This window comes from Chiloscyllium punctatum, chromosome 37, assembly GCF_047496795.1.
Source record: "Chiloscyllium punctatum isolate Juve2018m chromosome 37, sChiPun1.3, whole genome shotgun sequence".
NCBI classification, from domain to species: Eukaryota; Metazoa; Chordata; class Chondrichthyes; order Orectolobiformes; family Hemiscylliidae; genus Chiloscyllium; species Chiloscyllium punctatum.
Window position 1 is genome coordinate 33,293,696 of NC_092775.1, and position 16,808 is coordinate 33,310,503.

Below are 16,808 nucleotides of genomic sequence, written 5' to 3' on the forward strand. Positions count from 1 at the left end.
TATTTACAGTTGCTTAAAAATATAACTAATTAGTGACAGAATAAAATGCTAATCACTGTAATTTAAATCTTAGATTTAATGATCTATTCTATATTTTCCAGATGAATAAAACCTCTGCTTGACATGTAAGCAGAAGGTATATTCGCCTATTTATTTGAGGGGAAAAAAACAACAAACTGCCACTCCTACATGTCACAGAAGAGCGAACAGCCAATGGGGAACTTCAAACCAGCGTCCACAGGAAAACAACACATACGAACCAATTACTGAAGTACAGAAGCAATCATCTCAATACCCACAAATGCTGGTTTAAGCAGTTGTGAACGATTTGCAGATGAACTAGAACCAAGAACTGTACAAATCGAGATTCAACGGCCAACAAGTAACTGACTGATAACTGTTCTGTGAACAGTGACCAATGACAAAGGTCTTCCGCCTGCCAAAGAATGTAATTGGTTCCCATGTAACTGAACAACTTGGGGTTGTGAATGAGGTCCGGAGAAGCCATCAAATCTCTGCAAGCTCAGGAGCTGTCTGTTCCCTGCAGTTAAAACTACTAAGCCTGAATAAAACCCCAGTTTCTTTTTTGCAGCAGTTCCTGTAAGCCATGACTTTTAATTAATGAATTAGAGACCTCAGAGTGTAAACCCACCATCCTGTGCCTCATATGAACAAGTAAAAGCATCCAGAGAAGGAAGATCGAGGTGTGTACTGATCAGTACAATATTATCCCATCAAATTCTGTGAACTGTCTTCCCAGATTTTCCTCCATGCATAATTTGAATTCATATCTCACCGCTGGACTACCAGTCTAGTAATGAAACTGTGACATTAAGCTTCTTCTTTCCCATTGCAACCATTCTTGGTCTGCCTTCTTACTAACATTTCCAAACAGTAACAAGTCAAAATTCTCATGTGTTTCTTGAATAGATTGGTAGTTATTTTTCAAATGATATTCAAATTAATGTTTGAGTTAAATAAAATTGTTAGTTTAATTTCAAAACCATTTCCAAGCTGTAATTGGAAAGATTGGAGAAATGCATGCCACATACCACACATAAAAGCAACAGTTCGCAGTGTCTGCTGCATTAGGATTTGAGTAACTGGTGAGAGGTTATGGTGAGCATAATGCGACATCACAATGCCAGAAAACAGAATAGCCATGATTCCTAAAAAAAGACAAGAAAAAGTTTGACACAGGAAATTTTACTTATTAAAAAAAAGACTAACATTTCTGTTACTTAAATCTATGAATTACTGTAACTATGAAACAAGCATCATTGATGACAATGATTTAGACACAGAACATCAGCACCTTTGTTCTGTGAAACGTGTGGAAGGCAAAAATACTCAAATTTTCACACATGGCTTCAAAAGCTCAACCCAGATTTTGCAGTCAGCGGTGAATGAATGGAACTCACTTCTCTGCTTACACTGTCCCACAGAACCTGTGGGTTTTCACACTACAATATGCTGTTCCCAGTCATGTCTCCACTGTTGTTACCTTCTGCAGGCAATCTCTGGCTTGCAAGAACAGGCAACTGAGAGGGTATCATAGAAACTCAGAATCCCTACAGTATGGAGACCGGCTGTTCAGCACAGAATCCCACCAAGACCTCCTGCCCTATCCTATTCCTGTAATCCTGCATTCCCCAAGGCTAATCCACTTGCAAACCCCTGGATACAATGGGAAATTTAACATGGACAATCCATCTAAATAGCATATCTTTGGACCATGGGAGGAAACTGGAGCACCTAGAGGAAATCCACAAAGACAGGGAGAATGTTCAAACTCCACAATTGCCAGAGGCTATAATCGACCAAGAATATTGTGAGGCAGCAATGCTAACTGTTGAACCACTGTCCCACCTTCTCAATCAATCAAGTAAAGAATCCTTAATAAATCCTGCAGTCTGAATTGTGAGGTATAACTTTGACAGGATAATTCGGTGCAATATCATCTGAAGAAAATGAAATAGAAAGGCAACAAAATTAGACAGGGTGAGAGATAAATCAGAAAAAAACTTTCAAAAGTAGGCCAGATTTTCCAAGGCGTGGCAATCTCAAACAGATTGTAATTATATTCCTTCTTCGGACAAAAAGGGAGCTCTGCATTTCTAAGAATTTTCACTGAGCTTTACTTCCATTTTGACAATTCATTTGTAATGTAGAACTGTTAGAGGAAGGCAAACCACTTTTATAGCAGGCAACTGCCGTATTCGGAAATTCAAAAAGGTCCTGACAGCCACTATTGCTATCACATGCTAAGGACATAAGGTTGTTGGCTATTGTTGGTTGATAGGAAGAGTAGGCGCCTGATGCATAGGGGAGAAGAGGAGCTAGGTAAATGGGGGTAGGTTGCCAGGGTTGGATGCCTGGATGCTAGGGTACAGTGGGAAGGGAATATGGTGCCAAGATATTAACAGTGATTTAGTGTTTGGGGGTGGTCAGCAAGGGTGAGAAAAATCAGGTCTAGCAGTGGAATAAAGGAAGTGTGTCAGATCAGTGGGCAGCACGGTGGCACAGTGGTTAGCACAGCTGCCTCACAGCACCAGAGACCCAGGTTCAATTCCCGCCTCAGGCGACTCTCTGTGTGGAGTTTGCACATTCTCCCAGTGTCTGCGTGGGTTTCCTCCAGGTGCTCCGGTTTCCTCCCACAATCCAAAAATGTGCAGGTTAGATGGATTGGCCATGCTAAATTGCCCATAGTGTTAGGTGAAGGGGTAAATGTACGGGAATGGGTCTGAGTGGGTGGCGCTTCGGCGGGTGGGTGTGGATTTGTTGGGCTGAAGGGCCTGTTTCCACACTAAGTAATCTAATCTTGTCTGGGGGAAGCATAGTTTGGTGTCTTGAGCTAAGTATGGCGGTTTACTGAATAGCTATTCACGAGTCAGACCGTGTACTTAATTGTCTGAATGTTCCTGATTAACTATTTAATTTCATTGGAATTCTCTGAATTGTGTGATTTCAGAGAGCTCAAAACATATAGGAAATCTTCAATTTCCTGGGCGATTCCTGTGGAGTCTTCTACAATGAGGATCCCACAGGAATACTAACTGACTGGCCATCAGAAAATCCAGGCCAAATGTTTTTTTTTAAATCTACGACAACAATTAAAATGTGGAAGAATGTGACTAATATACTCTAAGGAAAACTTTTAATTAAACAGAGATTAGATTAGATTAGATTAGATTTCCTACAGTGTGGAAACAGGCCCTTTTGGCCCAACCAGTCCACACCGACCCTCCGAAGAGTAACCCACCCAGACCCATTTCCCTCTGACTAATGCACCTAGCACTGTGGGCAATTTAGCATGGCCAATTCACCTGACCTCCACATCACTGGACTGTGGGAGGAAACCGGAGGACCCGGAGGAAACCCACACAGACACGGGGAGAATGTGCAAACTCCACACAGTCGCCCGAGGCTGAGAGGTGCTGTGAGGCAGCAATGCTAACCACTGATCCCCCCCTGCCGCCCTATTGTTTAAAAAAATGTCGTTTCCATTGAATGGTCACACCCCAACACTACCACAACACCACACCCTGTCACGTAGTTTATCAATGAGGTATTGTAAAGAAAAGTTGCTAGAGGTTGTAGGTTTTTAGATCTTGTAGGTTTCTCTACTCACACATGCAAGGTGAGTGGCAGAGGCTGCTGTCCAATTAACTACTTAAGAATATTAAGTGGCGACAAACTGCTGTTAATACTATGGCAAAATCCAAGTCATAGTCACACTGCCATCCCCACACAGCATTTCATAAAACTCCAGTCATAGTGAATATTAAATCAAAATCATTCTACCAATGTGGAGATCAAGTTTCACAGTCGAAAATTGTTGAGTTACTTGTAATTCTTGAAAAACTTCCAGCAGAGATGGACCTTGATTTATTTTTTTTTGTTTGAACTACTGACTCTTTCAGATATGAAAACAGCAGTTTACTAATTTTAATCAAGTGTACCTTTTAATCAAATCCTTATGATTTTAACAGCAAAAATAGTACTTGCATGATTGAAACGTTGTAATTTTTCTAATTTAGCATTTTCTCTTACTGTATATACAAGTTTAAGCAAAACAAGTTATGTCTTAGTAGTTACATTTTATTATGGAGTTTCATACATCTTAAAATAGCCATTTCATTTTAATCATCTTGAAATAGATAGTCAAAGCCCATTATTTCATGAAAGAAAACAATATAAAAACAAACTACTTTAGGTGGCATAAAATCTACTGAATTACTGACATAGTTAAAAAGATTACTGAATGAGATTTTCAATGAACAAAAAAAATTACAAACCTCAAAGGCAACATTGTAAAAGTTGTGTAAGAGAATTAGTATTAAAACAAAGTTGTAATAAAACATTTTGTTTAATCCAGCTTGCAAGACTTCGTACAGTTACTGAAGATTTAAATGGGTTCTACTCCTTATATTGGTCTTCTACATTACCAGCTCTAACAGTTTACGTGGTTAAAGTTTGAGCAGTTCAGTCAAACAGAAGAAAATAATTCAACCTGACTCCCAACTTGTGTTCTTAGTTAGAATAAATGCACGTCAGAGATATATTTCCACATGAGTTGGGTTTGTTAGTTACCAACACAAGCAAACACTGAACAGCCTTGCCTCTCCCCAAACATTTAATATCTCTAAACCAGAGATAAACACTGTTACTGTTTGAGAAGCAAGAAAAAAGTTGGCTTTAACCTCAAAGAGATCCTTAATTGTAAGTAAATGCTCATTTATAAAGACTGGCAGAAACAAGATGAAGTATTTTCTTTTTGGATGTCTGATGCAATAATATGATTTAATGAATTTTAAAACATCACACCTACTTTTGTAAACACATTTGAGCTTCATGGCAAATAACTTTTATTAATTTTCTTTTCATTCCTACACATTTCCCCTCTCATTTAATTAGAATGAGAAACAGACCCTTTGGTCTAACTCACCCATGCTGACCAAGTTTCTCAAAGTAAAACTAGTCCCAATTGCCTGCGTTTGGCAGATATCCCTTTAAACCTTTCCTATTCACGTACCTGTCCAAATGTCTTGCAGATGTTGCAACTGTATCTGCATTCCCTGACTCTTCCCTTCCATTCCACCTAATGACCCTTCCTTCCAGTTACCAACCGGATTCATTCCTCACATCGACCAATCAGGTCGGACCCTCTACCTGTGTTCACCTATTACTACCTCACCATGCCGCCTCTCTCCCCACCCCACTTTTATCTGCAGCTCCCCCTATCACTACCCTCATTCCTGAAGAAGGGTTAGACCAGAAATGTTGACTTCTCCACCTCCCAATACTGTCTGGGTTGCTGTGTTCTTCAGTCTCCTGCTTATCTACTCTGGATTCCAGCATATGCTTTTTGAAAACCTCAATCACTTCCTCTGATAGTTTACTGCACATACAAACCATCCTGTGTGAAAAAGTTGCCCCTCAGGTCCCTTTTAAATGGTCTCCTCTCACCTTAAAAATAACCCCCTAATACTGAACTCCCACACTCTAGGGCTATACAACTTATCTATGCCCCAAATGATTCTATAAACCTCTGTGAGATCACTCCTCAAACTCCTACATTCCAGAGAAAAAAGGTCCCAGTCGATTCAGTCTCTCCCTAAAACCAGTCCCAGCAACATCCTGGTAAATCTTTTCTGAACCCTCTCCAGTTTATTAACTTTTCTGTAGCAGGGTATCCAGAACTGTACACAGTACTCCAAAGGTAGCTTCACCAATGTATTGTATATCCTCAATATTACGTCCCAACTGCTGTACTCAATGGTCTGAGCAATGAAGGCAAATGTGCTAAACACCTTAACTACCCGGTTTACCTGTGATGCAATTTTCAAAGAACTATGCACCTGAACCCGGAGGTCTGTTTGACAACACTACCCAGGAGACTACCATTAACTGTAAGTCCTGCCCTTGTTCACTTTACCAAAATGCTATACCCCACATTTATCCAAATTAAACTCCATCTGCCACTCCTCAGTTGACTGACCTAATTGATAGAGATCGCTTTGTAATCTGAGATAACCTTTTTCACTGTCTACTATGCCACCAATTTTGGTATCATCTGCAAACTTACTAACCATGCCTTCTATATTCTCATCCAAATCATAGGCCTCCAGTACTGAACACAACCCTTCGTCTTTCTTTGACAATCTCTCCCCTGAATCCCGTGTGAACTGATTTTACTAATCAGTCTACCATGTGTAACCTTGTCAAAGGCTTTATTAAAGTTCATGTAGAAAACATCTACAACTCTGCCTTCAATCTTTTAGATGACATCCTCAAAAAATTCAATCAAATCTGTGAGGCATGATTTCCCACAAACAATGCCATACTGACTTTCCTTAATCTGTCCTTGCCTCTCCAAATGCAGTCAAATTCTCTCTCTCAGAATCCCCTCCAATATCATACCCATCATTGATGTCAGACTCAAGTCAACAGATCCCAGCTTTCTTCAATAGAGGCACCAACAGTAGCTAACCTCTAGTCTTCTGGCAACTCACTCATAGCTATAGATTATACAAAGATGTCTGCTAGGGGTTCCATAATTTCTTCCCCTAAATTCCCACAAGGTCCAGGAATACACTTGATCAGGTCCCGGAAATTTATCCACCTTTATGTTTATTTTTTTTTAAGATCGCCAGCATCTCCTGTATTGTAATGTGGATTGTTTTCAAGACATGTTATTTACAAGTTCCTTAACCTCCATGTCTTTCTCTACAATATAAGTTGATATGATATATTAGTTTATCTCCCATCTCCTGTGGTTCCACTCACAGATGATCTCATTGATCTTTAAGAAGCTGCATTCTCTCCCTAGTTGCTCTTTTTGATCTTAATGTACTTGTACAATCTCTTTGGATTGCCCTTAAACTTATCTGCCAAGGCTCTCTCATATCCCATTTATTTCCCCCTCCTGATTTCCTTCTTGAGAATGCCCTTACATTCTTCAAGGGATTTACTTGATTTCAGTTGTCTCTACCTAAAATGTGTTGTCTTCTTATTCTTGACTGGAACCTCTATCTTTATTCATTCATTGTTCCCTACTCTTACCAGCCTTACTCATCACCCTAACAGGAACACTATGTCTCTGAACTCTTGTTACCTCACTTTTGGAAGTCTCCCACTTGCCAGTCACCCCCTTATCTGCAAACAGACTACCCCAATCAACTTTTGAAAGTTCCTGTCTCATACTTTCAAAATTTGCCTTACTCCAGTTAAGAACTCAATTTTTATACAAGGCCTAACTTTTTCCATAACTATTTTAAACTAACAGAATTATGATCACTGGTCCCAAAGTGCTCCCTCACTTACACTTCAGTCACTTGCCTTGTCTTATTTCCAAAGAGGTCAAGTTTTGCTTCTTCTCTAGTAACAAATCTACATATAAGAAAATTATTGAACACAAATTCCTCACCATCCAAGCCCTTAACACTATGGCAGTCCCAGTCTAGGTTTGGAAAGATAACATCTCCTACTATTAGAACCCTATTCTTCTTGCATATATCTAAGATATCTCTACATATTTGCTCCTCAAGGTGATCATCTTTGGGGTGGCACGGTGGTTAGCACTACTGCCTCACAGCACCAGAGACCCGGGTTCAATTCCCGACTCAGGCGACTGACTGTGTGGAGTTTGCACATTCTCCCAGTGTCTGCGTGGGTTTCCTCCGGGTGCTCCGGTTTCCTCCCACAGTCCAAAGATGTGTACGTCAGGTGAATTGGCCATGCTAAATTGCCCGTAGTGTTAGGTAAAGGGGTAAATGTACGGGAATGGGTAGGTTACGCTTCTGCGGGTCGGTGTGGACTTGTTGGGCCGAAGGGCCTGTTTCCACACTGTAAGTAATCTAATGTAAGTAATCTAATCTAATTTCTGGGTTCTAGCCATGCACCTCCACTGAATGATCCCTCAAAAATATCCTTGAAGTACAGCAGTAATGTTTTCCCTCATTAAAAGCACTATTTCTCCTCCTCTCAAGTTCCTTTCTATAGCATCTAAACTCAGAACATCAAGCTGCCAATCCTGTCCCTCCCTCAGCCATGTTTCTGTAATAACTATAATGTCCCAGTCCCATGTTTCAAAACATACCGAGCTGATCTGCCTTGCCTGCAAGACCCCTTTCATTCAAATAAATAGTTTAACTGTTCAGTTACCTCATCCTCTGACTTGCTCTTGCTTGCTTTCTCTAATTAACTTGTTCTCTTTAGCTTCAGAACCATCTTCATATATCTCTATTCTCATTAGTACTTAGGATCACCCTAATCCCCCTCTTTATTAGTCTAAAGGCTCATAAACAGAGCCAGCAAATCTCCCTGCCAGGATATTACACCCCCTCCAGCTCAAGTGAAACCCATCCATTTTGAACAGGCCTCCTCTGCCCCAGAAGGGATTCCAATGATTTATAAAAAAAGAATCCCTACCCTCTGCACCAACTTCTTAGCCACTGATTTATTGGCCCTATCTTCCAATTCCTACTCTCACTAGCATGTGGCACTGAGTAATCCAAAGATTACTACCTTTGGTCCTGCTTCTTCCACGAGGTTACTAATTTGCTTTTAGTTTTTTGTTTTTTTTCTTTTGCTATGTTGCTCCTCCCGGTTTCAAATTTTATTGCCATTCATGTTTCATTTTCAATTAGTCTTTTTTAGATTAGATTACTTAGTGTGGAATGTACAATATCCTTTTCAATACTACATGGATAAAGTAACATTATGCAGCCTTTACATGGCCTATTTTTAACTTCAACTTCATCTTCAACTTCTGTCTCCATTTCTGCGGAGACTGTCAACCAATATTTAAGGCCCAAAGGTACCCGCAGTAGCTAGCTTGATTCCACTTCCTCCCATCTTGCATCTTGTAATTTTATTCTTGTGCTAATGGATTCTTTTTCCGTCAATCAAGTGTTGCTCTCCATTATGGTTGGCAAGGCCATCAATCATACTGGTTCCAGTTTCTAATCTCTGCTCTCAGCCAATCACCTCTCTCCTAGAGCCAGGAGAAGGTTTACCATGTATCGCACCAGTCTTCTCACTCATCAGATCATCTCCTACCATTAGGCCAGATCTTTCTCACTGCTCCCAGCATTCTAAAGGGTTATCTCGCTCTGGAATAATTTGGTCCACTTTTCCATCACACTCAACATCCGATCCCTCTTTGCAGAGCATTCTCATCATGTAAGCAAAGGAGGTGCAACACCTATCATTTCAAATACTCCTACTCACCCCAAACACAAGGTCAAACAAAAATGGCTTCGCAGTTGAGGAATGGTACTAATTAGCTGAATTCCAAGGCCTCTGCTCTTCGTCACAAAACCACTTCTGTTAAAAAAACTCTAAACCAATGCAAATATTGGACAGCCATCTGGAATACTTGAAAAATGCTTGCATGCAATCAGAATTATACCTAAGCCTGAAAAGATTGATAATTATTTCCAGAACTTGGTGGTTCTACTCCAACTTTACCAGCCTTTTAAAATATTGTGCCCACAAGAGCAAGCCAGATAAAGGGAATTCTGTGGCAAGTAAATCACTTTCTAACTTTCAACTCATCATGTGCATGAACAAGTCATGTGCATGATGGAATACTGGCTACTCGTCAGAAAGTGTAGCTAAGAGTGGAGCTAAACAATCCACAAGACATTCAACACTAGTAATGTATTTACCACTTGCCATTTGATTGACACCCCCATCAACCATCAATGCACAACTGCAGATCTGTGTACCATATTCAAGATGCACTGCAAAAAATTGCTAAAGTTCCTTTGATAACACCTACCATACCCATAACTACCAACATTTAAAAAATGAAGCGAGGCGGTGGATGATATAGAACACTGGAAGGTGCAGATTAACAACCAGGTTCGAAAACATCCCAACAAAGTTACACTGGTGCTCCTTCATCACAGATAGATCAAAATCCTGGAATTCCTTGCGTGGAAGTACTGTGAGATTACTTATACGCACGCACGCACGCACACACACACAGTGTGGCTCAAGATTACTAATCACTCAGAATTTGCAAGTGCAAGATAAAGTTAACAATTTTGGCTACACGAATAGTCCATCATAGATTGACTGTCAACATGCATACATTTAGGCATGTACATGTTCATTATGCCAGTACAAAGTAAATATTTACTCGGTTGGTGGTAGAGACAACATTGCAGTGGCACAAGACTTCTAGATTTCAATTTTATATCTAGATAGAGCACAGAAATTATGTTTCTGGTTCTAACAATCATATTGCTAGAATGGTTTTGTACTGACAGCAGCAGCTCAATGGCCCATATAAAAGAAAAAAAACCTTTTCTCTCATCCAAAGAAAATGAATAACTATTTCAACTGTCAGTAATTCTACTGTCCAATTCTTTGGCTAAAAAAATTCTTGCAGGAAAAGTACCTTATTCAGTGTTAATCTTTCACTTTTCTTTGCCGTTGACTCCTCATTGAGGCATTATTTTGCAAGGGCCAACTATTCTCTGGCGTCACACAAATGGCCATAGTTCATTCATAAACATCTGTCGGGTCGGCAGGCTTTTTCATTGCTGGGAATGTTCTAATCCAGTCTCACCCAATCTCCCTGTAGTCTTTATATGTGATCTTCCAACAGAGGATAAAGGAGCTAATTTACAATAAGTATCCTGGGCAATTTTGTTACCCCAGTGAAAGTTGTCATCATCGGCTGACCCCAAAATCAAGGTGATGTGACCCTGAGTCAACAAGGTTTTGCGATGGGTCTTCACATCACTGAACAGCTTGATGCTCAATCCGCATATCTTTGGGCACTTCAGCCAGGATGTTGAATGTGGCAGTGCAGTCTGGAACGCAGGATCTACTCCTTTTCTTCTTTGCTACATTATTAAGGCATTTGATTACAAGCATGATGAAGAAGCTTGAGAACTCAGGGTTTTTCTGGTGCAGTGGCACTGTCTCTACCTCTGGATTTGAGTCTCCCCTACTTAATGTGTAATAATATCTCTGAACAGGGCAAGTAAAAACAAAAGCAGACCCAGCATATAGGGTTCTTATGTTGCAGTAGCAATGCTCCTACTTCTGAGCCAGATGGCCCAGGTTCAAGTCCCAGCTTGCTCTAGGGGAGTATGATAGCATCTCTCAACGGGTTGATTGGAAAATAAGAAAGCACACTGAATTCCCACTCCAACTTTTGATTTGCCCTTTCTGCTTTCCTTACCCTTCCCTCCCCATTTTGATGGTTTGCTTTGCCAATAATTGGCTGTGCATATAAACTTCTAATTGACAGCATATGGTGGTTAATAGTCAAAACCAAGAGCAAAAGTCAAAAACAAAAAGAAAATAACAGAGATTTTGTGGTGGAAAAGTCATTTGGCTGTATAATACTCCTTGATATAAGAAAAATATAAGCAGGCCCAATTCCTCCTCCAACTCCAATTTAATTTATTCCCTTCTGCTTTCCCTAGCCCTCCCTCATGTTTGATGGCTTGCTTGCATTTGCATGTAAATTCCTAATTGGCTACATAGGTGATTTACTGGTGGCAGTTAATGGTTAAAAAAAGTCATGGCGATTTGAATACCAGTAAGAGTACTTTCGGATACATTAAAAACAAAATATTAAAAAACTAAAGTTGACCCAGCTGTGATTTGGGGGTGGGAAATCCATTTGGTTGTATGTAAGTGCACTTCCAAATATAAAAAAAAGCAGGCCCTGTGTCGGTAAAGGGTTTTGCATGAAAGTAGGCAAATAACCACGAGTGTTTTCCTGATGGCAGTTAAGCTAAAAAACAAGAAAGAAGAGTCACATTGATTTGGTGGTTGGGAAAAAAAAAGTTCAGTTGTTGGTGATCGCACTTCGAGACAGTTTAAAACAAAGCATATCAAGGAAGGGCTCTTGTGGTACTATTGTAGTGTCCCTAGCTCTGAATCAGGAGACATGGGTTCAAATCCCACCTGCTCCAGAGGTATTTAACAACATCTCTGAATAGCTTGATTCAGAAGTATCAATAAACCACAAAGCAAACCCAGGAGGGTCTTTCTGCCATTGTGGAGGCTCCTATGTATGTCACAAGCAGCAGCTTTATTTTGGTGTTCAACAATTAACACGTTCCTTTCTAGTCAGCCATCTAATGTCCATTTTTCCATCCCCACTTGCCTGCACATTTCGATTGTCATTCTAGGTGTGAAGCTATCACACCTGATGATGTTACTTAACATGGTGACGAAACATCTGAGAACAAATCTACCAGCTCAGTGAGCAAACATACAACCTATCACACCTTGATTTCTTCTTTATTCCCAAAACCCAGTTATGACAGTTTTGCTCTTTAACCCTCAGATACCTGTCATCAGGATTCCTTTCAATTCTCCCCTCTTAGCTACCCTGTCCAATTAAAATCCATTCCCCAATCCTTCAGTACTTTTTGACCTTCATATTTTCCTGATACTATCCCAGGCACAACTTCCTCTTGGATAATCACAGGCATCCTTTGTTTCAAGGTATTCAGCACTGTCACCTTAAAAAAAACCACCCTATACCTGCATTTTACACACACATTGACCTTCCTGACAAGTGGCCAGGCTGGACATAACCTTTAAATACTTGCTGTTGAACTCAACCCTCCTATAGTTGATCCTGTCGACTCTCAGCTGATCTCCTATCAGCACCACAGTTCACATCTCCTGACAAAATATCTGCTCATTTGTTAATCAGGCCCTCCCCAGTTTATTCAGGGGCTTATTGTGTATCACTGCATTAACATCATGGCATTGATAGGAACCTGGCTTGCACTTCCCATCTCTAAATGTGGCTACTGCACCAGTTGCCTCATCCAGACTGTTGCAGTTTGACTCACATCACTAAATCATGAATTAGAGTCAGAGTCATAGAGATATACAGCATGGAAACAGACCCTTCAGTCCAACCCATCCTTGCCGACTAGATATCCCAACCCGATCTAGTCCCACCTGCCAGCACTTGGCCCATATCCCTCCAAACCCTTCCCATTCATATACCCATCCAGATGCCTTTAAATGTTGCAATTGTACCAGCCTCCACCACTTCCTCTGGCAGCTCATTCCATACATGTACCCCTTCAGTGTGAAAAAGTTGCTCCTTGGGTCTCCTTTTATAGCTTTCCCCTCCCACCCTAAACCTATGCCCTCTAGTTCTGGACTCACCACCTCAGGGGAAAGACTTTGTCTATTTATTCTATCCATGCCCCTCATAATTTTGTAAACCACTAAGGTCACCCTCAGCCTTCGATTCTCCAGGGAAAACAGCCCCAGCCTGTTCAGCCTCTCCCTATAGCTCAAATCCTCCAGCCATGGCAACATCCTCCTAGATCATTTCTGAACCCTTGCAAGTTTAACAACATCTTTCCGATAGGAAGGAGGCCAGAATTGCATGCTATATTCCAACAGTGGCCTAACCAATGTCCTGTTCAGCAACATGATCTCCCAACTCCTATACTCAATACTCTGACCAATAAAAGAAAGCATACCAAACGCCTTCTTCACTATCCTATCTACCTGCGACTCCACTTTCAAGGAGCTATGAACCTGCACTCCAAGATCTTTTTGTTCAGCAACAGTCCCTAGGGCCTTACCATTACGTGTATAAGTCCTGCTAAGATTTGCTTCCCAAAATGCAAGTTCCTGTTGTAATCTGAGGTAATCCTCTTCGCTGTCCACTACAACTCCAATTTTGGTGTCATCTGCAAACTTACTAACTGTACCACTTATGCTCACATCCAAATCATTTATGTAAGTGACAAAAAGTAGAGGACCCAGTACTGATCCTTGTGGCACTCCACTGGTCACAGGCCTCCACCACCACCCTCTGTCTTCTACCCTTTAGCCAGTTCTGTATCAAAATGGCTAGTTCTCCCTGTATTCCATGAGATCTAATTTTGCTAATCAGTCTCCCATGGGGAACCTTGTCAAACGCCTTACAGAAGTCTATATAGATCGCATCTACTGCTCTGCCCTCATCAATCTTCTTTGTTACTTCTTCGAAAAACTCAATCAAGTTTGTGAGACATGATTTCCCATGCACAAAGCCACGTTGACTATCCCTAATCAGTCCTTGCCTTTCCAAATACATGTACATCCTGTCCCTCAGGATTCACTCCAACAACTTACACACCACCGATGTCAGGCTCACTGGTCTATAGTTTCCTGGCTTGTCTTTACCGCCCTTCTTAAACAATGGCACCACGTTTGCCAACCTCCAGTCTTCCAGCATCTCACCTGTGACTATCGATGATATAAATATCTCAGCAAGAGGCCCAGCAATCACTTCTCTAGCTTCCCACAGAGTTCGCGGGTACACCTGATCAAGTCCTGGGGATGTATCCACCTTTATGCGTTTCAAGACATCCAGTACTTCCTCCTCTGTAATATGGACATTTTGCAAGGTGTCACCATCTATTTCTGGCCTGCAATTTTCTGGTTTCCCTTTATAACCTCTCTGAAGGAGCTGCATAGACTTTGCAATGTTCTGCTCCAAAGGAAGAGTTTCTGAATTGCAAGAAATTTTGAGAATTATGAAGTTAAAAATCACACAACACCGGGTTATAGTCCAACAGGGGATCATAACAGCTGTGTTACGATCGAGCCATCCACAATCACCTGATGAAGGAGCGTCGCTCCGAAAGCTAGTGTGCTTCCAATTAAATCTGTTGGACTATAACCTGGTGTTGTGTGATTTTTAACTTTGTACACCCCAGTCCAACACCGGCATCTCCAAATCATGACTACTATAGAGAATTATAGTTAGGGTAATAACAAAGATTAAAATTCTTTTTTTCAATGTATTGAGATGCATACTGTATTTCGAGGATTTGTCACTTTTTACCATCATATTTTTTCCAGTCCTATTATTTTGCTCATGTGAATTATGGTGAGTCCTTGTCCCTGATACAAGATTAGTTTTATTGATTGAAATGGCACATCCTTATCATCTACCAAAAATAATGACTGCCATTAATTCACCAACATGCCAACCATTCCTTACCTTAATTAGGAACATTTTCATTGTTAGCTTCAATAATCCTCTGGATGTTTCCCCAAATAGAACTTTAAAACAATTGCGTTGAATTTGATGTCCCATATTCAAGCTCTTTTTTTTAAGCACATACTCTCTGCTTTGTTGTTCCTTATGCACTTCTTTTCACCAGGGTTTACACATTTTCATCTTTTCTTGAAATTTCTGTACTCCTTTCTTCTTCAGTCATCTGTTTTTTCTTTGCCAGGTAAAGTTCTTATCCAGTTTGGATATAAACTGTTCCTCTATCATATTGGTCCGTCCCATTTCTTATCTGACACTTTTACATTCTTTAAGCATCTGACCTTGTTCCACCCCTTTTCACCTCTTATTTCAAATTCTTATTCTTGACCACTCACCAACTTGCATAAAAGGTTTCTATGATATCTTTATTACTTTTTTACTTCACTTTCTACAATAGAATTTCTCAACCCTAGTTATTTCAAACTCCATCTCAATTATTTTCCTCAAGTTCACTGTCTTTTTTATCTTCCATAATCTCATTTTCCATTTGGATTTCTGAATCCACTTTCATAGCTATTTCGAGTTCCACCTGATGTTAGCTAACCTACAGTGCATCAACCACACAGAAGGCCGTCTAGGAACTCTTCCTGGTATCACCCTCCTTCTCATGTGTTTGGTCCACACAATCCTATTAGTTTTTATGCCCATTTCTGGAAAATACATTCTAAATACATTTTCAAACTTTGCAGCTCAGGTTGAGGTATTGGATATAAGTTTGCTCGCTGAGTTGGAAGGTTCATTTTCAGACATTTCATCACCATACTCTATCATCATCAGTGGTGCTTCATCCGAGGCTCACTGATGTTACCTAGTATGGTGATGAAACGTCCGAAAATGAACCTTCTAGTTCAGCGAGCAAACTTACATCCACGTTTTCAAACTCAACTGTCCAGCCTTTGGGTCTTGCTCTCATCTGCCAAAACTACATAATTTTCCAGTAACACTTCCTTTTGCAATCGCAAATTTGACCCTATCTAAATGTCTGTTGTCCATGCTCTAACTCACACCAAGTTCCATTCATTCATCTTGTTTGTTCTCGCTGATCTAAGTAAAACTTTGTTAATTTTCTAATTCTGAAAGTTCCACTTTGCTTTATATTAGTATTTTAGGATTTTACCATAGCCAGTTCCTTTTTAGAACACATTCAGATTAAATTTCTGCCTGCTGAGGGAGATCATGAAACAGCAGGTTTCAAAAACAACAACACAAATTACCAGCCCTGTAAGGAGAATGTACTGATTAAGGCTTATGTCAGTTCTAAAGGAATAAGCAAACAATTTGAACTCAACAGGACTTCAGTATTGTGACAATTGTTAAACAAGAACATTTTTTTGCATCAGACTTCATCTTGCTAACACATTGATCTATCAACCATATCTTTGGTATAAGGCCACAAATATTTCATGAAGGCATCATAACTTGTACTCAATCTGCATGAATGGTTTGGGCTGTTTATGTAAATCAGTAGGATGTTGCACTTCAATTTGCACCTCCGAGGCTTAAGTGAACAGAGATGGACTTGTCTCTAGTTCACAAGAGGAGTTGACACCAGATGAGCCCAACCTTAGACAATGAGGAGTTAAATCAGACTATTCTCTGATAAGGAATCAGAGACAGAGACAGTCAGAATTAATGATAAAAGTTAGGTGCTTCTTTGACAGTTCTATCAATGCTTAAGTCAGCTCAGAGACAGAAGATGGCATACTTCACGTGTACCATTTGCACTCAAGGAAACCTAGGCCTGTGGAGAATA

The 16,808-nt window shown here is 40.3% G+C and overlaps 1 protein-coding gene across 1 annotated transcript in view; it reads right to left on the reverse strand.

The window, feature by feature from the left end:
- The window catches only part of slc9a8 (solute carrier family 9 member 8), a 74,291-nt gene that overhangs the window by 25,069 nt on the left and 32,414 nt on the right, over positions 1–16,808 (reverse strand). The window contains exon 11 of the mRNA XM_072556565.1: positions 1,053–1,169. Within this exon, the coding sequence (XP_072412666.1) occupies positions 1,053–1,169 (117 nt within the window). The remainder of the gene's footprint in view (positions 1–1,052; positions 1,170–16,808) is intronic.